This window comes from Topomyia yanbarensis, chromosome 2 (genome assembly GCF_030247195.1).
Source record: "Topomyia yanbarensis strain Yona2022 chromosome 2, ASM3024719v1, whole genome shotgun sequence".
Taxonomy (NCBI): Eukaryota; Metazoa; Arthropoda; class Insecta; order Diptera; family Culicidae; genus Topomyia; species Topomyia yanbarensis.
Genome location: NC_080671.1, coordinates 106054749 through 106077426, shown reverse-complemented (window position 1 = coordinate 106077426; position 22678 = coordinate 106054749). Strand labels below are relative to the sequence as shown.

The 22678-nt window shown below is 40.7% G+C and overlaps 3 protein-coding genes across 3 annotated transcripts; 1 reads left to right on the top strand and 2 right to left on the bottom strand.

Moving 5' to 3' along the window:
• Positions 1 to 1593: 1593 nt before the first annotated feature.
• On the bottom strand, positions 1594 to 4207 carry LOC131679108 (minor histocompatibility antigen H13-like). Its single transcript, XM_058959669.1, has 3 exons — positions 3757 to 4207; positions 2825 to 3702; positions 1594 to 2762 (listed from the first exon to the last, which is right to left on the bottom strand). Exons 1-3 carry the CDS (start codon positions 3958 to 3960, stop codon positions 2642 to 2644), a joined length of 1203 nt encoding a protein of 400 aa, XP_058815652.1. The 5' UTR covers positions 3961 to 4207; the 3' UTR covers positions 1594 to 2641.
• Positions 4208 to 9444: 5237 nt separating this feature from the next.
• LOC131679100 (crossover junction endonuclease MUS81-like) lies at positions 9445 to 11069 on the top strand. The gene is made up of 3 exons (XM_058959659.1): positions 9445 to 10002; positions 10056 to 10618; positions 10683 to 11069. Exons 1-3 carry the CDS (start codon positions 9576 to 9578, stop codon positions 11067 to 11069), a joined length of 1377 nt encoding a protein of 458 aa, XP_058815642.1. The 5' UTR covers positions 9445 to 9575.
• A 39-nt stretch (positions 11070 to 11108) lies between these two features.
• LOC131679104 (serine protease snake-like) lies at positions 11109 to 11884 on the bottom strand. The gene is made up of 2 exons (XM_058959666.1): positions 11340 to 11884; positions 11109 to 11276 (listed from the first exon to the last, which is right to left on the bottom strand). The coding sequence occupies exons 1-2, from the start codon at positions 11805 to 11807 to the stop codon at positions 11109 to 11111; spliced, it is 636 nt and encodes a 211-aa protein (XP_058815649.1). The 5' UTR covers positions 11808 to 11884.
• Between the last annotated feature and the right edge of the window lie 10794 nt (positions 11885 to 22678).

Below are 22678 nucleotides of genomic sequence, written 5' to 3'. Positions count from 1 at the left end.
TTCCAGTTGCCTGGGTTCAATTCCAGCCGAGGTCGTTGAGATTTTTCTGAGGTGAAAAAATCTGTGGTCACGTCTTCCTTCGGAAGGGAAGTAAAGCCGTTGGTCCCCGGTCTATGAGTTTGGTGGATCGATATCTAGTCCAGATAGTAAAGTCACCTCTCTGGCGTCGTTAAGGAAGAAGTAGATCCAACTTCTATACTCTTACTAACAAAAATATCCTCCTCCTGTGATACTTGTGGAGTGCGCAGTAGTATATACGGCCTCTAACAAAAGCAAGTATCGGACTAACCTTTCCTTCCGCGATCTACGTTCGGGCCTGGCCGGCGCCGATATTGAACAATAAATACTTTAGGATTACCAAGAGTTGCATATTGAAAGATGTTTCGCTACTCCCAAGCATAATTATCTACTTATACTCAGCTAGTCAAGATCGATAACGGAGTAGCAGCCAGGGGTGGTCGCACAAGCTCAAGCTCAAGTTCAATATCAGAACGACTTGTAGTGTTTTTTTTATGAAAATGTAAACAGGTCCTTGCTTGACTGATTTAAACCACAAGAATTAATCGATAGATAATCCAGCAAATGGTTAAACGACTCAACTGATTCGATACAGATATCGATACAGAATTTTCGATGAGTAAATACAGATGAAAAGATTTTTTAGGACAAAAATACAGATTTAATTTTGGCAACCCTGCTCCCGGGATTGGCGTCTAGTTCTCAGCACAGCTACTTATGGCAAACTGGCTTGCTAAGCTTGCTCTCTCGTTTTAAAGCGGCCCTAGCTTCTGGAAACGTTGTCTACGCTCGTCTCTCACTCTCCGACCTGGCTATGAGACAAGCAGCGTGTAGCGTACTGAGCTACTCATTTATCCAGTAAGCTAGACGCCATCTACTGCGTGGCTCCAGTTTTCGTGGCATTGTAACGTCACAAGCCGTCACAAACCCTGTTAGATCAGCCGCATCAACGTACTTGATTCCGCTGTTCGCCGAACTGACTCAACAAAGAGGCTTTCGTCTTCTATGCAAGCTAAAGCCGGTCGTCCTTCTCCGTCCTGCAGCAGGGTTCCGTTGGTTTATGCGGTAGCGAATCGCCTGGCGGTCGCTATGGGGATACTTCTCGCACACTGTCCAGTCCATGTTTGCCGCCAGTGAAGGACTACAGAATGTGGCGGAATTTCTCTTGGTACAGATGTCCGTTTCGTGAACCAATAAGCTCCCCGCTTCGTCACGATCTACTCGTTGTAGTTCTAGCCTCCACAACGAGCCGACTGGTAGGTGCCGAGGTCTGTCGCCAATTTTCATTATAAAGAAATATTCTCACAAGATAACTTTGGCAAATGAATATTTGAGCATTCCATGTAAAATGTTAGGCATATTTTTGTTGAACATGTTCAATTTTTTTTTCAAATTTCATTAAAATATTATGGAGGGGGGAGGGGGGTCGTAATGTTGAAGCCAGATATCCGATGGGACTGCTTAGAAAAAGAAGTTAAAATTTACTCCGCATAGTTCACCCGTACAATGGTCCAATTCGCCCCTTGTTGAAAACCACTATTCTAAGAAGTCAGATGGCAAATGAAGAAACGTAAATTAAGTTGGATTTGTATTGAAACTAAAGAACAATAGTATTAAACAACGCATGGTCAGCACTAAATAAATGAACAAAATTCTAAAAACATCAAATGCTCGTTTCTCTCAATAATAAAAAATCTTGTCTATAATCATAATCTGCTATCAATGCAGCATTCTATTCACTTTTAACTTATCTCCATCACTTTTCAGCAATATTTCATTTTTTTGATTTAAAACTGTATAGATTTTAAAATGGGTTTTGAATTTACTCATGTTTCTGAAAATTACTTCCAATGGTGACAAAGTCCACATTTATTGTAGTTGTCTCTTTATAGTCAAAGCTTTTCATCCTACCGAAACAACGATATCACTAGCATGCCTGTTCGATAAAAATACATTCTCAGTCGCAAACTTAGCAAAAGGTAAGCAAAGAATTATACTAAACGGCTCTCGTTTCTAGCATTAATTTATTTGTTTTTGCAATCGGTGCTGTACAAAAACAATAGTACAGAACTTGTTGTGCTGATTAGAACTATAGTTATCTCCCCAAAAAATCACAATAAAGCTATCTTTCCCCTATTGTACTTCCCGAATAGAGTAAAATAGTCTGCATTTATCTCTTAAGTTGAGAAACTAGTTTCGGCAACCAAACAGCTGCGTTCATATTTTTGTTGTTTGTACATCTGGACGACATACCTACTTCAGCCTGACTTAATTTATTTTAAATTTGAATGTCGCTTTTAGGCAGAAATTGTTTGAGCTGATTGAATATATTTGCGTTCTGTGAGTGGAATACTATTCCATTTCTTTTGCTCGCGAATACTGGGAGAAAAGGAAAATGTTGCTTGCGATAGCACTTTCCTAAGTATATCAATAAAAATGATTCTATTTTATAAGCATGTGCGTGTGCTGGAAGGATTCTTTCGCGTCGAAAGTAGCTCTATGATGGAACTTATTAATAGAATCAGTTATGCTGTGCCGCGAGCAGACAATAATATACCGACTGTTATGAACAGTTCATACACAAGCATTCCCCCACACTGTGAAACAGTACACCCTCTCTAACTTATTTTACTTTTTTCGATTCTTTTTTCTTGCCTTCCTTTTTCGTCTTGGTACTTTCGTCGCCAGAGTTCTTTTCCGATTTTTTCGTTTCCTTGGGTTTCTCTTCCGGATGGTCCTCATAACTAAAGAATAAACAAAGAAACTCAGCATTTGCTTAACCCTCTAGCTTGCAGGTAAAACTTACGCAAACAGTTTCTTAATATCGCCCTTCAACAGCGCCAGCAGCAGCGGAGTTCCAAGACAGGCCGGTACCAGATAGAGCAGCGCTGGTTGGGCATGCTTGAACACATGCATCACAAAGATCGTCGCCAGGAGACCGAAAAAGTACGCCGTGAACGTTGCGTAAAAGTACAGATTGCTCTTTCTCTTTAGGCTGTTATCAAAACGTAGCAGCAGGGCTATGAAGATTCCCGGAATAACAATATCTCCCAATCCGAGGACGGCAAAGTTTGACGCCGCCAATCCGTTAGAAATAAGATCCTGAGGAAAGACTAGTTTGATCGGAGCTTCAAAGGATTTCGCCACAGTGACCATCACGTTAGTTCCGAACACCCAAAAGATGTCGTACACGAACAGTCCACTAAGCAGAATGCAACCGGTTACTATATTGTTCAAGTGTAGCAGTTCTACTCCGTTCACGGCGAAAGCCAATCCCAGCAAATTGTTGGCAATCCAATGTTTTTGCATCAAATACCAAACTCCGATGACTAAGGAAATGATAAAGCATACTACATCATGGGTGGTGAATTTGTAGTCGATCAAATATGTCTTCTTGTCACCCTTGACGCCCTCCGTGGGTCCTTGACTAAATGACAGGTGATACGGGATTTTCGGGATGGCAGCCGGAATCAGAGAACTTATGACGGGGCTCAGTAGATGAGACAGTGCCATCACACCGAGGAAGAAGAAGTAGCCAGTCAACAGGAAGTTAATGTTGTCCTTAGAAAAAATCTTGAAAAACATGTACAGTCCAAACAGTGCACAGGAAGCCATAATCGGAAACATCATCGCGTCTTTGGAAGTCATCGTGTCCGGCTTTTCACCCGTCTTCTGGAAAGTGCTCTGTAAACAAACAAGTTTACCATTACCGCTTCCGGATCAACACTGATAACTTACCGTTTGTTCCTTATGGTGCTTAACGGAGCGTATCGACCCAAAGAAAATGGGCAACATGGCCATTGTCACTAGGGTTCCGTACGCCAGCGCCATGCCCTCCGGCGTGGAAGGAGTCTTTGCCGTTCCATTGGTTGCTGCCGCGTTGGCGGCTTCAGTGAGATTCTCCTGCACTTGCTGGACGAGTTCCTCTACGATTTCGGACATTCTCAAGGGGTCCTAATATACTAACCAGGAAATTCGAACCTAGCGATGATAAAATTTCCCTCTATAAAACGAAACAGGCACCGTCACCAATTAGCTACAGATTTGTTGCTCGGTATGATTTGTTCAAAAACTTGATACGGCCGCAAAAAGATCGAAGGAAAACTTTGTCGAACGCGAAAACACGAAAGGCTCGCGATTCGACGTTTTCTGATTGCGTGTCACTCGGATTTGCCAGCGATAACATTTTCTGACAGCTGAATGTCAAACAGGTTTTCAAAGTGATCTAAAAATCAATCGAATCAAAACTGGTGCACGCTTAAATGTAATTCACTCATAAACATTGATATAAAATTCGTTCAATCGAGTTATTTAAATACCCTCATTTTACACTCGTCATTAAGGCTAGTTTACAGTTCACAAAACGGGTCACGGAATTTGGGTCCCTGTGTATTTCAAAAGGAGCTTGGGATTTCAAATCCCGTGACGGGAAATGTGTCTACACAAAAATGACAGCTTTCCTGAAGTGTAAACCCAACCGCGGGAAACGTTACGGGATTTTAAAACCTCACACAGAAATTCTACCCGCAACAATACAACCCAAATTGTTTCCGATGGGGAAAAAAATATTTTTATAAGGTTTGCAATTCGTTGCAAGTTCGATACTGTTGGTATTTTTAAGAAGCAGTGTAGTTTTTGGTTTGACAGTTTGGAGAGATCTTGGGTGGAAATTTTCCCTGATCAAATCCCGACGCAAATCCCGTGCGAAATCCCTTGATCCGTTTCCTGAACTGTAAACTAGCCTTTACTTAAAACCTGGAACAGGATTCGCGAATAGTTATTTTCTTTTTTTATGAACATTTTTTTATTTGTCTCACATTGCTTATCATTCTGCCTCACATATTGGTTGCAGGTGAAAACTGGAAAATTCAACCAGCAGCAATCGTATTTTCTCTGGTTTTAAACAATGGAATCACGTCGGAAGTAGAGTGCATTTTTATATAATGATGTGTTATAATGCCAGATACTTTTTTCAAATGTCTGCAATGACAATTGTAAAAATCTGAGAAGAACGAAAAATGTCAGGAAAACTACTCTTGCCCAAAAATGATATTGATGATGTGTTATATTTAATGGAAATAGTGCATTATAGCCCAAGATAAGTAGAGAGAAATAGCTTATGGAGGAAAAACCTAAGGTAGATTTGAAACTAGTGTAACCAAAAGCCTTTATTTTCAATAATCTGTAAATATCTGCAACCAAACTAAAAAATTTGCAAATATCATGAAATCATGTCATCGAAAAATCTGCAGCTAAAATTAAAAGTCTGCGAATTTGCAGACATGTCTTCAAATCTGGCATCTCTGTACACAGAAAAAAAAATATTGGTAAAATTAAGAGTGTTCCGCTCTTAGCAAAAAACAACCAATGCCAACTATTAGGCTGAAAGTAAAACTTTTAAATTAATCAAGAATAATAATCAAAGTAAAAGTTTTCCTTTTAAGCAAATGAAGAATAGTACTCAAAACAAAAGTTTTATTTTTAAACTAAGAATATGCGTTGGTTGTTTTTTGCTAAGAGTGAAAAACTGACAGTACAGTAATTTTACAATAATATGCAGTAAATTCTAGTGCTATGCTACAATAAAAAAAACTTTAACGTTTCTACAGTACATTTTAATGTAAAATCGACTTTAACAGTGAAAAAGGTGGGTGGTTATGTATCTTAACATGGAAAAATCGAGTTTTTGCAGTAAGTGCAGTAAGATTGATTGTTACATGAAATATTATTGTAAATCTACTGCGAGAACTTTGCGTCTAACAATGTTGAAACAGTAATAACTACCCTCTAAGAACGGTTGGTTTCGAAATTGTTCAATGAAGGACGTTCGTTGGACAAATTTGGACAACGTCCAAATAAACGTTCAACAAACGTCCATCGTTGGACCCGTGTTGAACGATTTTGAAACAATTTTTTGGACGTCTCAGTGGGTATAATATATATCGTTTTATGGTTGTTTGTAAGGTAAATGCTATTGTAAAATTCTATCCGCTTTGAAGCTAAGCTTTTAGTATCTGCGAGTCAAGTGTCAGGTTAAAATTATAGCGACAATAAGTTGAGCTGGGCGAAGGGCAAGCACTAAATATTCAATACGACGCAGTGCCAAAAGTATTACATAATTAGTTACTTTAGTACCATTAAATATCATAAAGCACATTAAGTACCACAAAGATTTAAAAAAGTACACGTTGAATTCGTTGTACTTTAATTACTGAAACGATTTTAAGTACAGCGCCTTCGTACTTTAAATACGCAAAATATTTTAATTACCGTCAAGATGTACTTTAAATACTTTAAGTACGTACACATCGATATTAATTACATTAAGGGCCGATTTCTTCACCCTCGCTTAACTTTTAAACCAGCTTTACAGTACGTTTAAACCTGGCTTAAGCGTTAAGCAAGGGTGAATAAATCGGCCCTAAGTACCTTATTAAGTACAACAGAAGTACTTTCATTATTCACTTTAATTATATTTAAAATACGTTGGTATTTTCAATACGACGCACTCAAATCTGCTAGTGCTTGCCCCTCTAGGGGTAGATCACTCTAGAAATGTATAACAAATTTTCATCAAATTAGTAAAAATGCATTTAATTTCCATTTTTGCATCAACTTTGCACTCCCTCGTAGAAAAGTTTGTTTAACAAACGTCCTACGCTGATTCACTTTGTTCGACATTTTGTTGAATATAGGGCTAGTTTTTTGTAGGGTTTTGACGTCTTACACGCAACGCAAAATACATTGCACGCAACGCAAAATTCATTATGAATTTCTATTTTGATGGAAAGAAATGCATTTAATTTATCTGATTTTTAAAAATGCATCACAAGTGATCTGCCCCTAGTTGCCCCTCGGAGCTGGGACTGGTACATTAGGATGCGAGAAACCTGCTTACTCTATCGGTTTATGAAATAGGGAGCCATGCATAAACGACGCAGCATTTGGGGAATAGTTGGAGTACACCAAATTTGTGACGAGGGTGAGGGTAGGGTCACAAGTTGTGCGACGTTTAGTTGTTTTTGGCGAACTTCAAAAGCCATTTATTAGAGACAACAATTTAATGTTCCTCCATTCCCAAGAAAAATAAATTTAAATTCACACAAGTTACTTTTTACACGGATTTTCATGTGGTAAGTTTTTCGATTCGCGGAATTGGAAGCCAACAAAAAAAAACGAAAAGATTTGGTATGCGGATTTAACTTGCTACATTAGTTAGCTAATTTTGCTATCTAGTAGACTTAGTTTGGTAGCTGAATTAAATTCTCTTCTGATTAAACCAAACAAAAATTAGTAATATAGATGAACGTATCATTTTTAGAAACATTGGCAGCTGGTAGAACTTTTCTTCATGGTCCATTTAAAATTCAAAACAAAACTATCAACACTATATTCTTTATGATGAGCTTGTTTTGAACGCAATTTGCCATTATAATGAAAATGTTGATAAAAGCTGTCAAACATTTTGTAGGGACATGTGTTTGAAAGAATTATAAAATGTATCCTCGGCCGTTTGGGGGATGATGAGTTTGTAGTTGTTACGTTATTTACAAAAGGGAGGTTACAATTTTAGGACCAAATGCTACGAGGGGGAGAGAAGGGTCGATATTCGCTGAAAAAAAATTGTTAATTTGTGCACGACCCATTAAAGGAGAGAGTTATTCTTCATGATCCAGTTGAAAAACTTTTTGTCAGCAATAAAAATTGGACTAAACCGTTTTGCGCGTTAAGGGCACAAGACCTAATATAAATTAAGTTTTGATTTTTTTGTGTTTCGAATTTATCTCGTCAGTAACTAGCACCATCTGGGTGTCTATTTAGACGATGTATCTAAACTAGTACCCAAATTAGCACTAGTTAGACACAAAAAATTCCAGACAGTTCACACGACATATGTGAACGCCTAAAGCCACATGTCCCAAGTGATGTCCCGGGAAGCAGCAGCTAGTGAGACCGCTTGTCAAAATTGACACTACTGACGAGTTGTCAAAGAAGTTGACACTGTACAGACGACTTGTCAAAATAGAGTGCGCATTTGAAAACGCAGCCACCATCAAAAAGCTGAATATAGGTAATATTTACTGTTTTCGTCGCTGTTGTGCTATCTTATGACAAACGCCATTTTGGGGTAAACTGAGTTAGATATGCAACATTACTAATCTGAAAATTCTCTACAAAATGGCGTTTTCAGAATTTTGAAATTTTGCTTGGTTACTGAGGTATAGCGAAAAAAGTGATGAGAAATTGTCAGTTTTTTGCTTTAAATCACTGTATCTTGGGATTCGCTTAAGTTATGTAGAAGTTTTTGATGTTTTTATATGTAAAAATGTCTGAGGAATACAATGGCATAATATTTTTTAAAATAAAAATACATGTATTGCGAGAAATATGCAGTTTTACTTTTAAATTGGCAATATTTCGTGTTTGGCAACACTGTAATTAAAAATTACTATTTTTACTAGATTGCTTGCTCAATTTCCTTCAAAATGCATCTCATCGATTGTTTCTAGGCCGAATAAAGCCGAAGATATTAATAGAAGTTAATAATTGATGCTTTTTTTCTATGGAAAATTTTCCATGCACAATTATGACACGCCATACAAATTTTGCCATCAATACACGCCTACGACACGTGTGAGTGCGACTTTTGTTTACATTTATAGTGAAAACTCGCAATATAGTCAACTGAACTTCGTGGTATTTGAGAGTTTCATACAGAATAGATTGAAGCATTAATTGTCTTCTTTGAATTGTTTTTACCATTTATAAGTTTCAAGATATTCAATCTCAAACTTTAAAAATCGTTTTTCTCGAAATGTGCTAAATGGCGCTTGTCATAAGATAGCACAACAGCAACGTTTTATGATTGTTTGTAAGGTAAATGCTATTGTAAAATTTTATCCGGGTTCTATTCAATAAAAAGTCACCTTTACTGAGAAATTTGACTGAATGACTTTTGAAAAAATCGGTATGGTATTTAAATAACATTTGAATTAAAACTTCGAAAATGCTTTTTTTTCTGTTTGGGTCAAAAACGAGTTTCGCTGTATTGAAAAATTATGTGAGAATTGATTATTGAATTGTTCTGAAAATCCCGGGAGCACATCCCTTAACCTTACACAGAAAACTTGCATTACCTAGCAGTGAGTAATTTTAAATATGTGCATCCCACTTCCTCCAACGAAAAACGAAAGAGAGGGAGTCCAAATTTACCCAAAAATAATGAGATATTCCCCAAAGCCGACTAAACTTCATCCCATTAATTTTGAGTAAAAAAATCATTCCCTCTTCCTTGTTTTCCGGTAGTCAAATAAGGACAGCAAATTAAAATTACATACTAGTAGGTAATGGATTTTAAGTGTGTATCCTCGTCTGCTTTGACTGACATTTGATTCAAGAATCCCGGCTATGTAAACAAAAATTAAGCCGGTTGGCGGTTGCTACCGTTGCTTGCTACTCGTATGCGTAGTTTTACAAAATTTCTTGTTCAAATTTAATACAAATTAGAAAAAAGTCGTCGCATTTATGTTATGTGTAAAAAATAATAGAACCAAAATATGCCCAAGCATAAGTATCGTAAAATTTGCATTATCCGACAGCATTCGGATCGTTTGGCAGCGGCATCGTCCACCGTTCGTCAGATTGGCATCGAAATTAGCTGCCCTAACCCGCTGTTTGAACGGTGGCTCCAGGAGATGCTGTCCAAGGCAGAAGACAAGGATTCGATGAGTCGTATACCATTGCAGAAAGCGCTGGCATCGTTGCGACGATATCCTCTGCCGATTGCTTCCGGTCGAGATTGTTTCATGCTTGCCGATTTCGGCAAGACTATCTGCGAGACCTTGGAAAAACGTTGGCGGGCCTATCTGGCGAATGGTGGCGAAATTAGGACGGCGATGATGCATGATCAGCAAGTCGAAAAGATGTTGAATGACGAGAGCCTAGAGTTCTACCGAAAGATTATTGGCGAGGTACACGGTGAAGGTTAGTTTAAAAGAGAGCATAAAGTGTTAGGTAATAATCGGGTTTATTTTTAGGTGACAAAGAACAGTTAACAGATGCCGAGCAGTTTGAGATACCGGATGATTCCATATTCGAAAATTTGGAAGTTCTTGACCAGCAGTATGTTACGATATCGAATCCGGAAGCGATTCTGCTTGTTGATACCCAAGAAACGATCGGTAAGTCAAGAAGTAATCTTGACCGAACGCTGAATGAACTGGGACAGCATCAGGTGAGATACGATGTTCGACGTTTAAGCGTAGGCGATTTCCTGTGGATTGTTCGGGATGACGGAGGGAAGGAATTTATTCTTCCTTACATAGTAGAAAGGAAAAGAATGGATGATCTTGCTAGCAGTATTAAGGACGGTCGGTTTCATGAGCAAAAGTTTCGATTGAAACAATGTGGGTTGGCCAACATAATCTATTTGATTGAGCACTTGGGCAATAATCGCCAAGTTGGTGTTCCTGCCAGTACACTTTCGCAGGCAGCTTTGAATACGCTCGTTCAAGATTTTGCTGTAAAGTATACGGAAAATCACCAGCACACTGTACTGTATCTATCGGTCATGACAAAGTTATTAAACAAAAATATAAAGGTGAGTTTAGATGGTTTACAGTATGATTATGGTAATCATTCTAATTATCTTTTACTGATTACAGGATAAACAGTTTTGGAATATCACTAATTTACCCCAAGAAACTATCAAAGCTACGGCTATGGATTTTAGTCTCAAACAACGAACAATCCCGTTAATTTCGTTCGAAATATTCAATAAACAGTCGTTAAAAAACCGCGAATGTACCGTAAGAGAAATATTCATGAAACAATTGCTTCAAATCAAACTGCTAACGATAGAGAAAGTGAATGCGATCGTGGAACGGTATCCAACTGCGAAGAGGCTTTATCTTGCCTACGAAAAGTGCACCAGCGAGGAGGAGAAGGAACGCATGTTGAACCTGCCATATGGACCAGCGAAAAGGACTATCGGATTGAAGTTAAGTAAAATAATCTATCAGCTATTCACGAGCGACGTCTATCAGCGTTGAGGTAAGGTTCGTTTTGTTTTATATCGGTATCTACATGTGTTAGAAAATAAGATTTTCGATCCATGAAATATAGTTGTACACCTTGGTATAGACTCCAGGAGAACCGGCCAGGCCACAGTATTTGCCGAAAGAGGTCACTCCAATGATTGTGTATGTACAGTAAACGTTGGCGTCGTTGTAGATTTGAAGTGGTCCGCCAGAATCACCCTGTAATATAACTTTCGAATGTTAATTTTATTGCTACCTACTAGCAATTTTGATGTATTATACCTGACACGTATCCTTGGAGGAGTTTCGCGATCCAGCACATATCTGACTATCCTGTCGAAGTCCATCCTTTAGGCGTCTGTTGACATCGAAGTGTCCGACACATTCGTCGAAGGGGAACATATCCAGTACTACCTTGAGCAGCATCGCACTGGTCGATTCGCCGTACCCGATCGTACCCCATCCGGTGGCGATGGCTCTCGCGTTGCCTAGATCACCATCGGTCGGAAGACAAATCGGTCGAATGTAGGGTGAGAAGATGACCTTGCGGTCCAGTTTCATCAGTGCGATGTCATTGTACTGCGAGGATTGCTTGTAGTCTGGATGAGGAATCAAATCGGCGATATTGAAGTCCTCCGGGAAGGCTTCATCGTTTGAGGAGTCCAGAGCGAGTTCTCCCAGACGAATCACGGTTGCTGGGCCGCTAGAAGAGATACAATATAATTTTATTATGAAAACATTCACCGTCATTCGCGCGAGAAAAAAAGAATTCGTTTAAGTTTGCTATAATGTATGAAACGCCATCGAAAAACGTGGAAAACTACATAGATCCGAGATGGCTTCCCTGAGACCCAAATATTGTAAATCACGTCACTATTTCTCTTCACGTAATTTTGAGCTGGTGGAATATGCAACCATATCAGAGAATTTAAAACTTCATCCAATAGATATACGGATTTATGAAACCAAATACAAATTTGTATTTGATGAAACCTACAGGAATCGTCAGCGCATTTTTGGCCTTTCTCATATAAAAATATGCAATCACTCATGAAACTCGTTTTTTTTTCAACCGAGACCCGGAGTGCCGAGTGTCATATACCATTGGATGGAGTTCGTCGAGATCCGAAAATGTGCGTGTGTGTTAGATTATTTTAATAGTAAGGTTTAAACAGATTCATACGCCTGGTTTGTAGTGCCTGTAGCCATTTCCCTCCCATCTCAAGGAACAAATTGTCTTCTGTTTCCGCAAGCCATTTAGCTTCCAGTTTTGTCGCGATCTACATGGACAGTTAGTACCCGGCGGGCAATCTAGCCAATTCGGACTGAGAGTTTCTCGGCGGCAGAATTTCTCCCCTTACCGATGCCGGTTATATGACACATTTAGTTCCTAGTTTTGTAGTTATTTACTCAGGTGTCGAGGTCGTTCCAGCGCTTCCGGCCCGCTGGTGCCCCGAAGACCCACTAATGACACTTCACGCTACCTACCGCGATCTAGTCCTCGGCAGTGGAACTAGCCTGCTCACGGACTTCCAGGTAGGTGCACGAGGTTGGTCCGGCGATTCTGGGTAAAGTGTTGCGTCCGGTATACTGGCACCTTGACAATCCGCTTCCGGTGCATCGCCGCGAACTACTCGAGCTAGTCCCTGGCGATGGGCCCGGCCTACTCCACGGGGCTTTTACCCATTGTCTCATTCATCCATTCGCTTGATCATGCCGACATTTTGCTGTAGAGCCGACATAATTTGCTGTCAAAACCACGTGCTACGATGTCCCTTCAACGTCTGTGCGCTTCCGACATATAGGGTACTCCGCATACTCAAATCTGTGTGCGTAATTTCTTTAACAGCAATAGCTTAACACAAATTGCGTCAGATGGAAGTTGATTTCTACATGCTTTCTGTTCATCCACGTGGACACGTTTGATATCAATAAGTGTGTTCATCTTGTATTCCTCTTGTGACCTCCTCATGATGTCAATTCGCATTCTTCGTCGGGTTCCTCTGGTGTCTCTGTTCCTATAGCACTTTTAATCCTCCTCCAGTAGTAATGCAGTGGAAATCATTCTGGTAATGACGGGGTCGCGGAAGGCCTCTCCAGCTCCTAGTCGGGGTGTGGCAGAGGACCAACGGTTAGTTGCTTTTCACTTCGGTGGTGCCTGTGGTTGTTGCAGGTTGGCTCGTCGCTTCAGTAGGTGGGCAGGCCGGTTGCAGGCCATGGGGAACCTCTCCAGCACAGCACTCTTCGAGGATTTGGTCTTGACTGAATGGGTCGTGTTGGTGGTTGATGGAGATTTGTTGGAAAAGACTTTCGATTTATAGTGGCCTTGCGGGGCCATGAGCGCCCTCTCCATTGCCGTTGCCGGGCCCATCTGTGGTTGTTTCAGGTTGGCTCGTCGCTTCTCTATTGAGATGTCTTCGAGGGTTCGGTCTTGGTTGGTGAGGGAGGTGGGAAACCTTTCTAGTACCCGGTAGGAGTGTGGTAGAGAGTCCTTAGTCAATGGCGCTCCGCTAGTAGTATGATTGATTGTAGTTGACTGGAGAGGGCCGCGGAAAACCTCTACATCAGCCGGCGAAGGTGTGGCCGAGAGTCCACGTTTGGTTTGGTTGATTCAGATGCGATCGTATAGGCGGGTGTCCTTTTAAAATAGAAGCAGTACTTCTTCCCGGACGTTGGACAGCACGTCTCGGATTGAATTGGTCGGATCATACAGAGAGTCGGGTGTTGCATGTGGTACATTCCGGTGTTGGTTCCCTGGAGATGATGTAGGCGTGAGTAACTCTCGTGTGTCCCACCCGGAGTCGGGAGAGTATTTTCAGTTCTTTCTAACCTGCTCGGTCAGACCAGCAGTCGGCAGATCCCTTGATCTTCCGTTTGTGGCCTCGGGAGCTCCTCCAGTGAATCCGTTGCGCAGGTTCATGTTTAATTCTCTGTATATGTTGATTGATGGTATTTCTTCTGGTAGCGGGCCTGGACACGTCTGCCATGCAGGGCTCGCCGGTCAGCATCTATGTCCCTCTGATGCCGCTATGGCCAGAGATCCAGTACAGTGTGATCAGTGGGTCTCGGTGCGACTCGATGGCCTGTACGAATTGCTTGGTTGAAATTCCTTATGCGATGTCCCGTAGGACTGACAAGGAGTCGATTAAAATTACGGTTGGTTCGTCTGCGTCTCTTAGCTATTGTCACTACGATGGTTGCAGCTTCCGCTGTGAATACTGAGTCCTAGTCCACTTCTACGCCATCGTCTGCCTTGGAATTGTTGGTGAATAATTTAATGTGTTGGTGTTTCAGATTGATGAGTTGAGTATATTTTGGTATGATACTGCTCGGGAGGTCTCCGGCCTTTATTGTGCGGGTAGGGCTGTCGTCAATGTTAGGTCCAGGGTCTTACCAGGTTCGTGGTGTTATGCGATGTAGTCGGGTGATGGCTGGGAGGGTTTTTTGTGAATTCCAGGTGGCGATGATGAGGAGGTGACATCAGTCCTCTCGAGGGAATTTAGTGCCCGTTTGAGGGCTACCCTGGCTGCTTCCCAGCGGCGGGGGAGTACTCCGACCTAGACCCACGCTACTTCGGCAGGGTAGTAGTCCGGAGTCTAACAGCACCGCTCCGTGGTATAGTGGCCCGAGGTTGGTGGAGTTTCGGCACGTGAGTTGGATGCCGTAGAAAATTTTGTTTTGTTTATTATGGATCGTCCGACGTCGAGTGTCGTTCTACGGTGGTTTTTGGTAGTGCGGACCAGCCGCTTTCTATTTCGCAGTCTTTTTTCATTTGTCGGAAGTGAAGCATCAGCGTCAATTTCCTGTTGATTGTGACTCCGAGAATAACTGGTTGCTTCCGAAATGGTACCATGGTGTCGTTGAGGTGGATTGGCCTGGATTGGCACTAGGTGGTACATGTATATGTTGAATCCTGTTGCGAGTGCCTATCGGCCGACGGGGTTGACGGCCGCCGTGATATCCGGGTACATGAAACGGTTTTCCCCAGGGCCACTAGGATGATGTCGACGGCGTAAACGAACACGTTGGAACCTCCCGGGTAGCGCTGCGAAGAGCGAGTTCATCCTGATGAGAAATAATGTCACGGTAAGCACTGAGCCTTGCGGCACTCCGTTCGTCTCGCAGAATTCCTGCGATAGGGTCCCGATTATACAGACCCGGAAGCGTCGGTTGGTGAGGTAGTTCTGGATGAATGTGTCGAGGTTTCCGTGCAGCTCCCATCGTTTGAGATCTTGGAGCCCTTTTCGCTACCCTGTGTTGCATGCTTTTGCTACGTCTAGGATGGTCATGTCGACGCGTAGATTTTCTGATATGGCCTTGTCGAGTATTTCCCCGCTGGATCATATGTGGGCTCCAGTACCGAGTCCTTTTCGGAAGGCGAACTTGCGTGGGTCAAGGAGTTTGTGGTCGGTCGCCGGTTTACCATTCTTTCCCGCGTTTTGGCGGTGCCGGACAGCAGGATGATTGGCCGGAAGTCGTTAGTGGTACGGGTGCCCTGGCATTTTTTTTGGGAATGTAGCACGCAAAATGTAGCACTGATCCCAGAATCAATGTACGTTTACACGCCCTAATTCAGAGTTCCGTGGTATTTTCAACGACAATCGTGCGGCGAGGATGTGGCTGACCCAACGCATTCCTTGCTACATGACATTCGATTTCTAATCACTTACTCAAGACGCCACCTATAGTTAAAGAACGCTATGTATATGTATTCGGTCAGATTCTCATCTGTCAGTTCTGTAACTAGACGGCACTCTATGTTGCTAAAGTTAGTAAGAAAAGTTTAAAAATAAATACTATCAAATAGTCTTCGACATCTGCTGCTATAACACAGAACACACAACAATTGCCGCATGAAGTATCTCCAAACCAGCAGCCAGCACAGCGAAGTATAAACAACAAAGCAGGCAGTTATACCATAGTTACTCGGAAACATTAAAATCAACGAAAACATTCAACAGTTTAATCAAAACTGCTCTAATGAATGCCTAGTGGGGCCTGAGTGTACTGAAAACTTAAACCACGTTTGTTTTTCTGGAACCACTTTTTCTAGTTGGTCGGAAATGTAACTCGACCTAATGATTCTCGATCGTTCTGAAATTTTCACAGTATATTCAAAATTACTTTCTGTAGCGACATACGTTGGACTTTATTTTGAAGTAGAATACTTTTAACCTTTCAATATGGGGGTCCCTTTTCAAAAATTTCTGCTGAGATATTTTCCCGGTTTTCAAATGCGAATAACTTCCGTTGTACTGATCGAAATCGCTATATTTTTGCACTATTTGATCGGAAATATGTGCACGAATATTGTATTTGATTCCGCAAAATGTACGTCTATTATAGATAACGAAAATAATGTATTTTGTAAAGGTGGTAATTATCTGCGCTGATTGGTTCGTACAATTCAACCAAGCAGCGAGCGTTACTAGGATTGCCTCTTTGTTATCTATTGAACTTCACCAGGTATAAAAACGGCACATGTGAGAAAATTCGTCAGTTTGTTTTCTGACCTCATAGTAACTGCTACGTTTTGTGTCAGCTCAAACTCTTCGGTTGGAATATAGGACGATTCAGACGATACATCAGCTTCCGTCAACGTCAACGGAACGTCACCGTTCCGTCAGGATAAGTTTAATACTTTTCTCTTGTGCCCGTTCACACGTGCCGTAAGTCAAAACGTTCCGTGCCGTTGATGTTGTGTGTGAATGCCTCCATTTAACTGCATGTAACTTATCCTGACGGAACGGTGACGTTTCGTTGACGTTGACGGAAGCTGACGTATCGTCTGAATCGTTCTTATATCAGCACACATCGCAGAAAAATCAGAACGCTCTTTTTTCGGAGTTCAATACGCGAATTGCAAGTGTGAGCGTGCGAATGAGTGGTTGAGTGCGAGAGACCCCGCTCTCTTGCTCTTTAAATTATGCTTGGCGATCTCAGATAAATTCATCATTTGTTTAATTTTCTTTTGGCAAGCGGTAGTGCGATTAACGATGACGATTTTAATAGCATTGGTTGCTGTGTTGTGTCAAGGCGATGATGTTGGCTTATTGGATACTGATATACCGTGAAGACCCGTTTTTATCAGCCCCTTGGCGAATTCTATGCTGATAAAACAGGGACATTGATAAAATCGGGACATATATTTTTCTGACTTTTTAATAATCCGAAGCTCTTAACATATTTTTTGGTCCTTAGATGTAGCCTCGCAACCTTTTCTGATTAAATAATCTTTAATAACTTTAATGACTTTATGTTCCCCTTAAGGGGGTCTGACACGCAAAATAAAAAAAAATATTTTTATTTTTGCATTTTTCGGATCTCTAAAATAAGAAATATATGCCCAAGAAAGGATTTTCTCGAAATCAACTTGGTTTGTCTGCTAAAGCCCATCAAACTAACAACTATCAATTTTCGTATGAAGTTGATAAAATCGAGGGTAGATAAAATCTGGGGCTGATAAAATCGGGTGCTGATGAAATCGAGGGCCCTATTCTCACTGTCACGTCACCTAGTGACTAGAAGACAATTTCCTTCTAGGCACTATGTGACGTGACTGTTAGAATAAGGCCCCGGGTCTCCACTGTAATATGTTTCAGCCGTTGATTTGATACTCGGGGCAAACTGACAACTTTTTACATATCTATACCGTTTATTCAAAACGTAATATCTAACAAATGTAAAAAAACTGAGTTTATTATGCCAAATAAAAGCTACGCATTGACTCTTTATCGTCCACAAATAATAGAGAAAAATGATAACTCTTTATATGTTAATTTAATCATAAGTCAAAATATCACATATAGTATACCAAAGCTTTGCTAATATTTTGTAGATGTGATGTTTTGCGTTGTGATGTTTCTCGAAGTCGACTGTAGTTAGCATGTTTTTCCAATGCCAAACCTCATATCTACACTCTCGGTTGCAATACAGCACATGAAATATATCACAACTACAAACCCGTCTCTCAAAACGTCCCAGTAAAATGTTCCATCTACAAACGGTGTTGTCAAGACCACATATGTAAAAGAGCATAATAGCAAAAGTGATTGGCAAAATGTAATAAAATAATAGTTATCAATTATCTCCCTATTATCGCCGCGAAAAACATGTAATAAGCTTATACGATCCTGGAATGAGTAAATACAGAGGTGATAGTAGAATTATTAGCCTTCTGTGCGCTTTAATTGTTAAATAAATTTAAACGGTGCAAGGAAATTTTTGCGCGCGATTTTCTCCGTTTGACGTTTATGTTAGATATGATGTAATGAAAAAAGCTCTAGAATCATCTATGTATATGCTGCTATAAACACAGTTTAATTGTATAACTGCTGCATGTATGACGGGATTTGTACATCCACATTAAGACCGGTTTATTTTATGTTCAGCTAAATATTTTTACTTATTTCGCAGTTCAACTAGTGAAATGTTCCATTAAAAGTAATGTCCTGGCACTAGCGATACCAGATTTACAGACATGTCGGAATTTTACAGACTGTTGATAGCCTCCTACAGACGTAGTTAGAAATCTACAGACTTTTAAAAGAGTAATAGTGTTTAGCAAAATTGTACTAGAATAACTGTATTCGACTACGAGTGATTCTTTCGTTAACAGTATTCTAATTTCAATCTATTTTTAACCCTAAAACGTTGCACTTGCGTTTTCCACCCTAGAACGTTGCACTGGGATACAAATGTACCCCGCGCATTTGATCGCAATTTTCGCAGGTAAAAATGCAAACAAAAGAAATGTATAATACATAATTTTCTTCATTTTTTAATTGCGAAAACAGCTGTATAAGCGAAAGTACCCTGGGCTTGGGTGATGAGCCTAATGGGCGCGTACTCTTGCTTGGTCGATAAGAGTGGGAGATCCGAGCGAGTGCTGGTTCATTGACCTCTGAATCTCATGACTAATAATCATTCGATCGAGTGTTTTGGTGGGCGGCTGATATGGATGTTTCTACTTTCAAATGGGGGAACATGCTGGTTCGGTTGTTCGGGGACTCATTTGATCTTAAGCATAGTGATCGAGTCATTCGATTCGGATCGATGGACTCTCATCTATAAGAGATGATCAGACTGAAGGTGGGTGTTTTTATCTCTTAAATCGCTCTGTCGCTCTGGCTCGTGAAGATGGCGAGTAACACTCTTTTATAACGAATCGGATTCGCTGTTTTCAGAAACAGAGATGACAATCTCTTATGGATGGAACCTTCTCTTAAACATACTGTTCAGCCACTAGTTAATGCTCAACTAGATCAACTTAATAAACTGAAACACGTAGTTTTTGAAGAAATCCAATCCACGTGAACCACATCACCAAACACCTAAAAGTAGTTTAGATGCATGTAATATCTATTTCTATTCTGTTCTGTTATCTATTATCTTATCTATTCTATTATCTATTAATATCTATTTCTTTATCCCTCTCGCAGGAGGATTGACGGTATTGTAAACATCATCAAGCCGCAATAGACTAAATAGAATTATCTAAATATAAGGACCCTTCGCTCTTTTTGGTTTCTATTTGCACCAAGTGCTACTACTAGAGGTTAATTAGTTCTTATGTCAATAATCCACCAATCATTATGACGCAAGATTTTATTTATATAAGAAGCCCGCTTCAAGATGTTGATTACAATACGCCTCGATAGTGGTGTATCGAGGAGGCCGGGAGGGCTGATAGGAGCCTTTTTTCTGTTCTTTATCTTTCTTCTATTCACCCGCTCATAAACAACAATCAACTAGTAACAAATAGATAATTGGGAAAGGATGTGCTATGTGTGGTGGTTGGGTATTCAAGTATTAGTAGTGTTTGAAGTACTAATGTATGTCTTTCATGTTATGATCATAACTTTAGCTGTATCTTGTACCTGTTTTATCTATTGCGTCTCTCATATATTGTCTTTTATCTCTTCTTTTCCAATCCTATACTGCCATTCTACTCTCGCCTTCAGCTGGGTCAGCACATTCTCAAACGCGGTCTCAAGCGGGAACCTACAAAAATGCCCTCGCGCGCGATTACGAATCGGTCACGTCCGGAGGTCTACCCTTGATCCCAGAAGCCTGGGTCCATGCCTTCAGCTGGACCAATTGGGCAAATACGATCATACCTATTCGGCGGCACGTCTCATGGCGACATAACCGGGAAGCTTATCGATATAAGAGATCCCACTCTCTGCCAGAATTCTGGCCGCACACCGAAAATTTAATATCAGACTCACGGTTCGCGCGACCATTCAAGAACACACAACACACGCAAATATGTTAGAAAATCACGTTAGCGTACAAACGTTAGAACCCCTCGCGATTTTCTAAACAACCTACGCCCACCAACTCGCAAGCATGATTATACCCCGGTGATAAGGTCAACGTCTCAGCGCTCATAAACTTACCAACGCGATCTCAAGCGTTAATCTACAAACTCCCGCGTTCGCGCCATCATGAATCGGAATCGTCCGGAAGTCTCTATCCTCGGTACCAACAGTCTAGGTCCATGTTAATTTAAAAAAAAAATAAATAAAATTGAAGAATTAAAAAAAAATGCTCCCATATCCACTAGACAAAACGTTCCATGGCGACATGACCGGGAACTCTAGTGATATGGGATAACTCACTCCCTGTCAGAATGTGATCCGTACACCAAACTAAATATCAGAATGGCGGTCCGCGAATATATGAATGGCCGCAGGGTTACAAAATCGAATTTATACACGCGAAGTCACATACACGCGAGCACACGCGACAAACACGTCAACATACGAACGCTTAAGCCCTTCGCGATCATCTACGCATACCAATGCCCACTATCGCGCAAACTTGATAACACTCCGGTAATTATGTGAACGTTTTAGTACTTACGAAGTTACGAACGCGAATCCGCAAACGCGCGCAATCATGAATCGGTCACGTCCGGAAATCTTTAGCCTTCATTCTAGTAATTTAGGTCCATACATTCAGTTGGACCAATCAAAAAAATAAAGCTCATATCCACTAGACCACACGCTCTACGGCGACATCGCCGAGAACTCGTGATATGGAAGATCTCACTTTCATTTAGCATCTGAGCCGTACACCAAATATAAAGTATTAGATTCACGGTCCGCGCACGATTATCCAAAGAACACACGCGAATATGCGAAATGCACACGGTTATAAAATAGATTTTATATACGCGAGGTTACATACACGTTAGCACACGCGACATACAAACGCACACGCGATCGAACACGGTAACGTACAAATGCTCGTACCCTTCGCGATGATACATGCGATCGCGAGTCCCTACGTCCGCACATACCTGAACCGTACAATGAATATCACATTCAGAATCACGGCCCGCTACAATTGGCCTAATGCAGTGTTTTATTGGGCGACATTGCCTGTCTCGTATGCAAATTGTAGTATGTGATTCTGACGGGGAGCCCTTCCGAGAACCTAGCTCTACAGCTCCAGTAGGAAACTCTCGAAAAAAAAGGAAAACAGCTGTATAAGCGAAAGTACGGAATTTATTGAATAAATGGTACATAATGGTTTGAACAAAAAAAAATGAAAAATTCGCGGCGTTGATTTTTTTTCACAAAAATTACTATAACTTTGCGAATTTTCAACCGATTTGAAAAAAAAAACCAAATGATTCCAAAAGTTGAAAGATTGGTCTAGAAACGGGATGAAATGGAATTCCGATATTTTTGAAAAGTGCAATTATTTGAAAGGGTGAAAGTTTAAGAATCGAGTTTTGGAAAATACCATGAAATGGGGTGAAAATTGAAATGAAAAAAATATTTCAGAACAGTAATACATTGGTAACACGCTACGTTACTGTTGCAGCAGTTACTGTGCCCAAATTATACTTGCGAGCCAATTTTTGAAGAACTATAAAAAATAAACAATACAACAATAAAAATCAGCAAAAATGAGAACGATTTTTTTCTGCTTCAAAATTAAATTAAATTAATTGAATAAATAATTAAAAACGCAGTCTAACGCCTGATCTCGCACAGAACAGAATCAAAATACACACCACTCGTTTAAAGTAAAGCAAACGAATAATCTTTACCTGCGTCGCTTCGCTACTTCTATACGCAGTAATAGAAGAAGCCTCGTTGCACCACGGTGAGCAAAATGAGCAAAACACTAAGGGAAAATACTGTCGTGATCGATTTTACGCAAACTTGAAGAAGACCTACAGTGCGCGAGGTGGAACAGTTGATAAAGGTGAACATGTGTCTTGATCTTACGGTAGTTACACACCTCCAGCTACATCACACAAACAACGTAATACTAATAACGTTCAAGACCCTAGCCGGAGCAGAATTATTTTGTATGATCACAAAATCGAATACGACAACATTAAAACCAAGATCCCCGTCTATATCGATAAAAATTTTACGGAAGTACGCTTACATGATCTGGCACCGCGCACCAGCTCCGAGTACATTAAAAAATTCATGTCCAAATACGGAGAAGTGGAATCCGTCATGAATGACACTTGGAGAAACTTTTTCCTCGGCATTCTCAACGGGGTTCGTGTAGTTAGAATGCAGCTGCATCAACCTATCCCTTCTTACTTGACCTTCGAATGAAAATCTGCTCAAGGGATCACGCCCACGTGC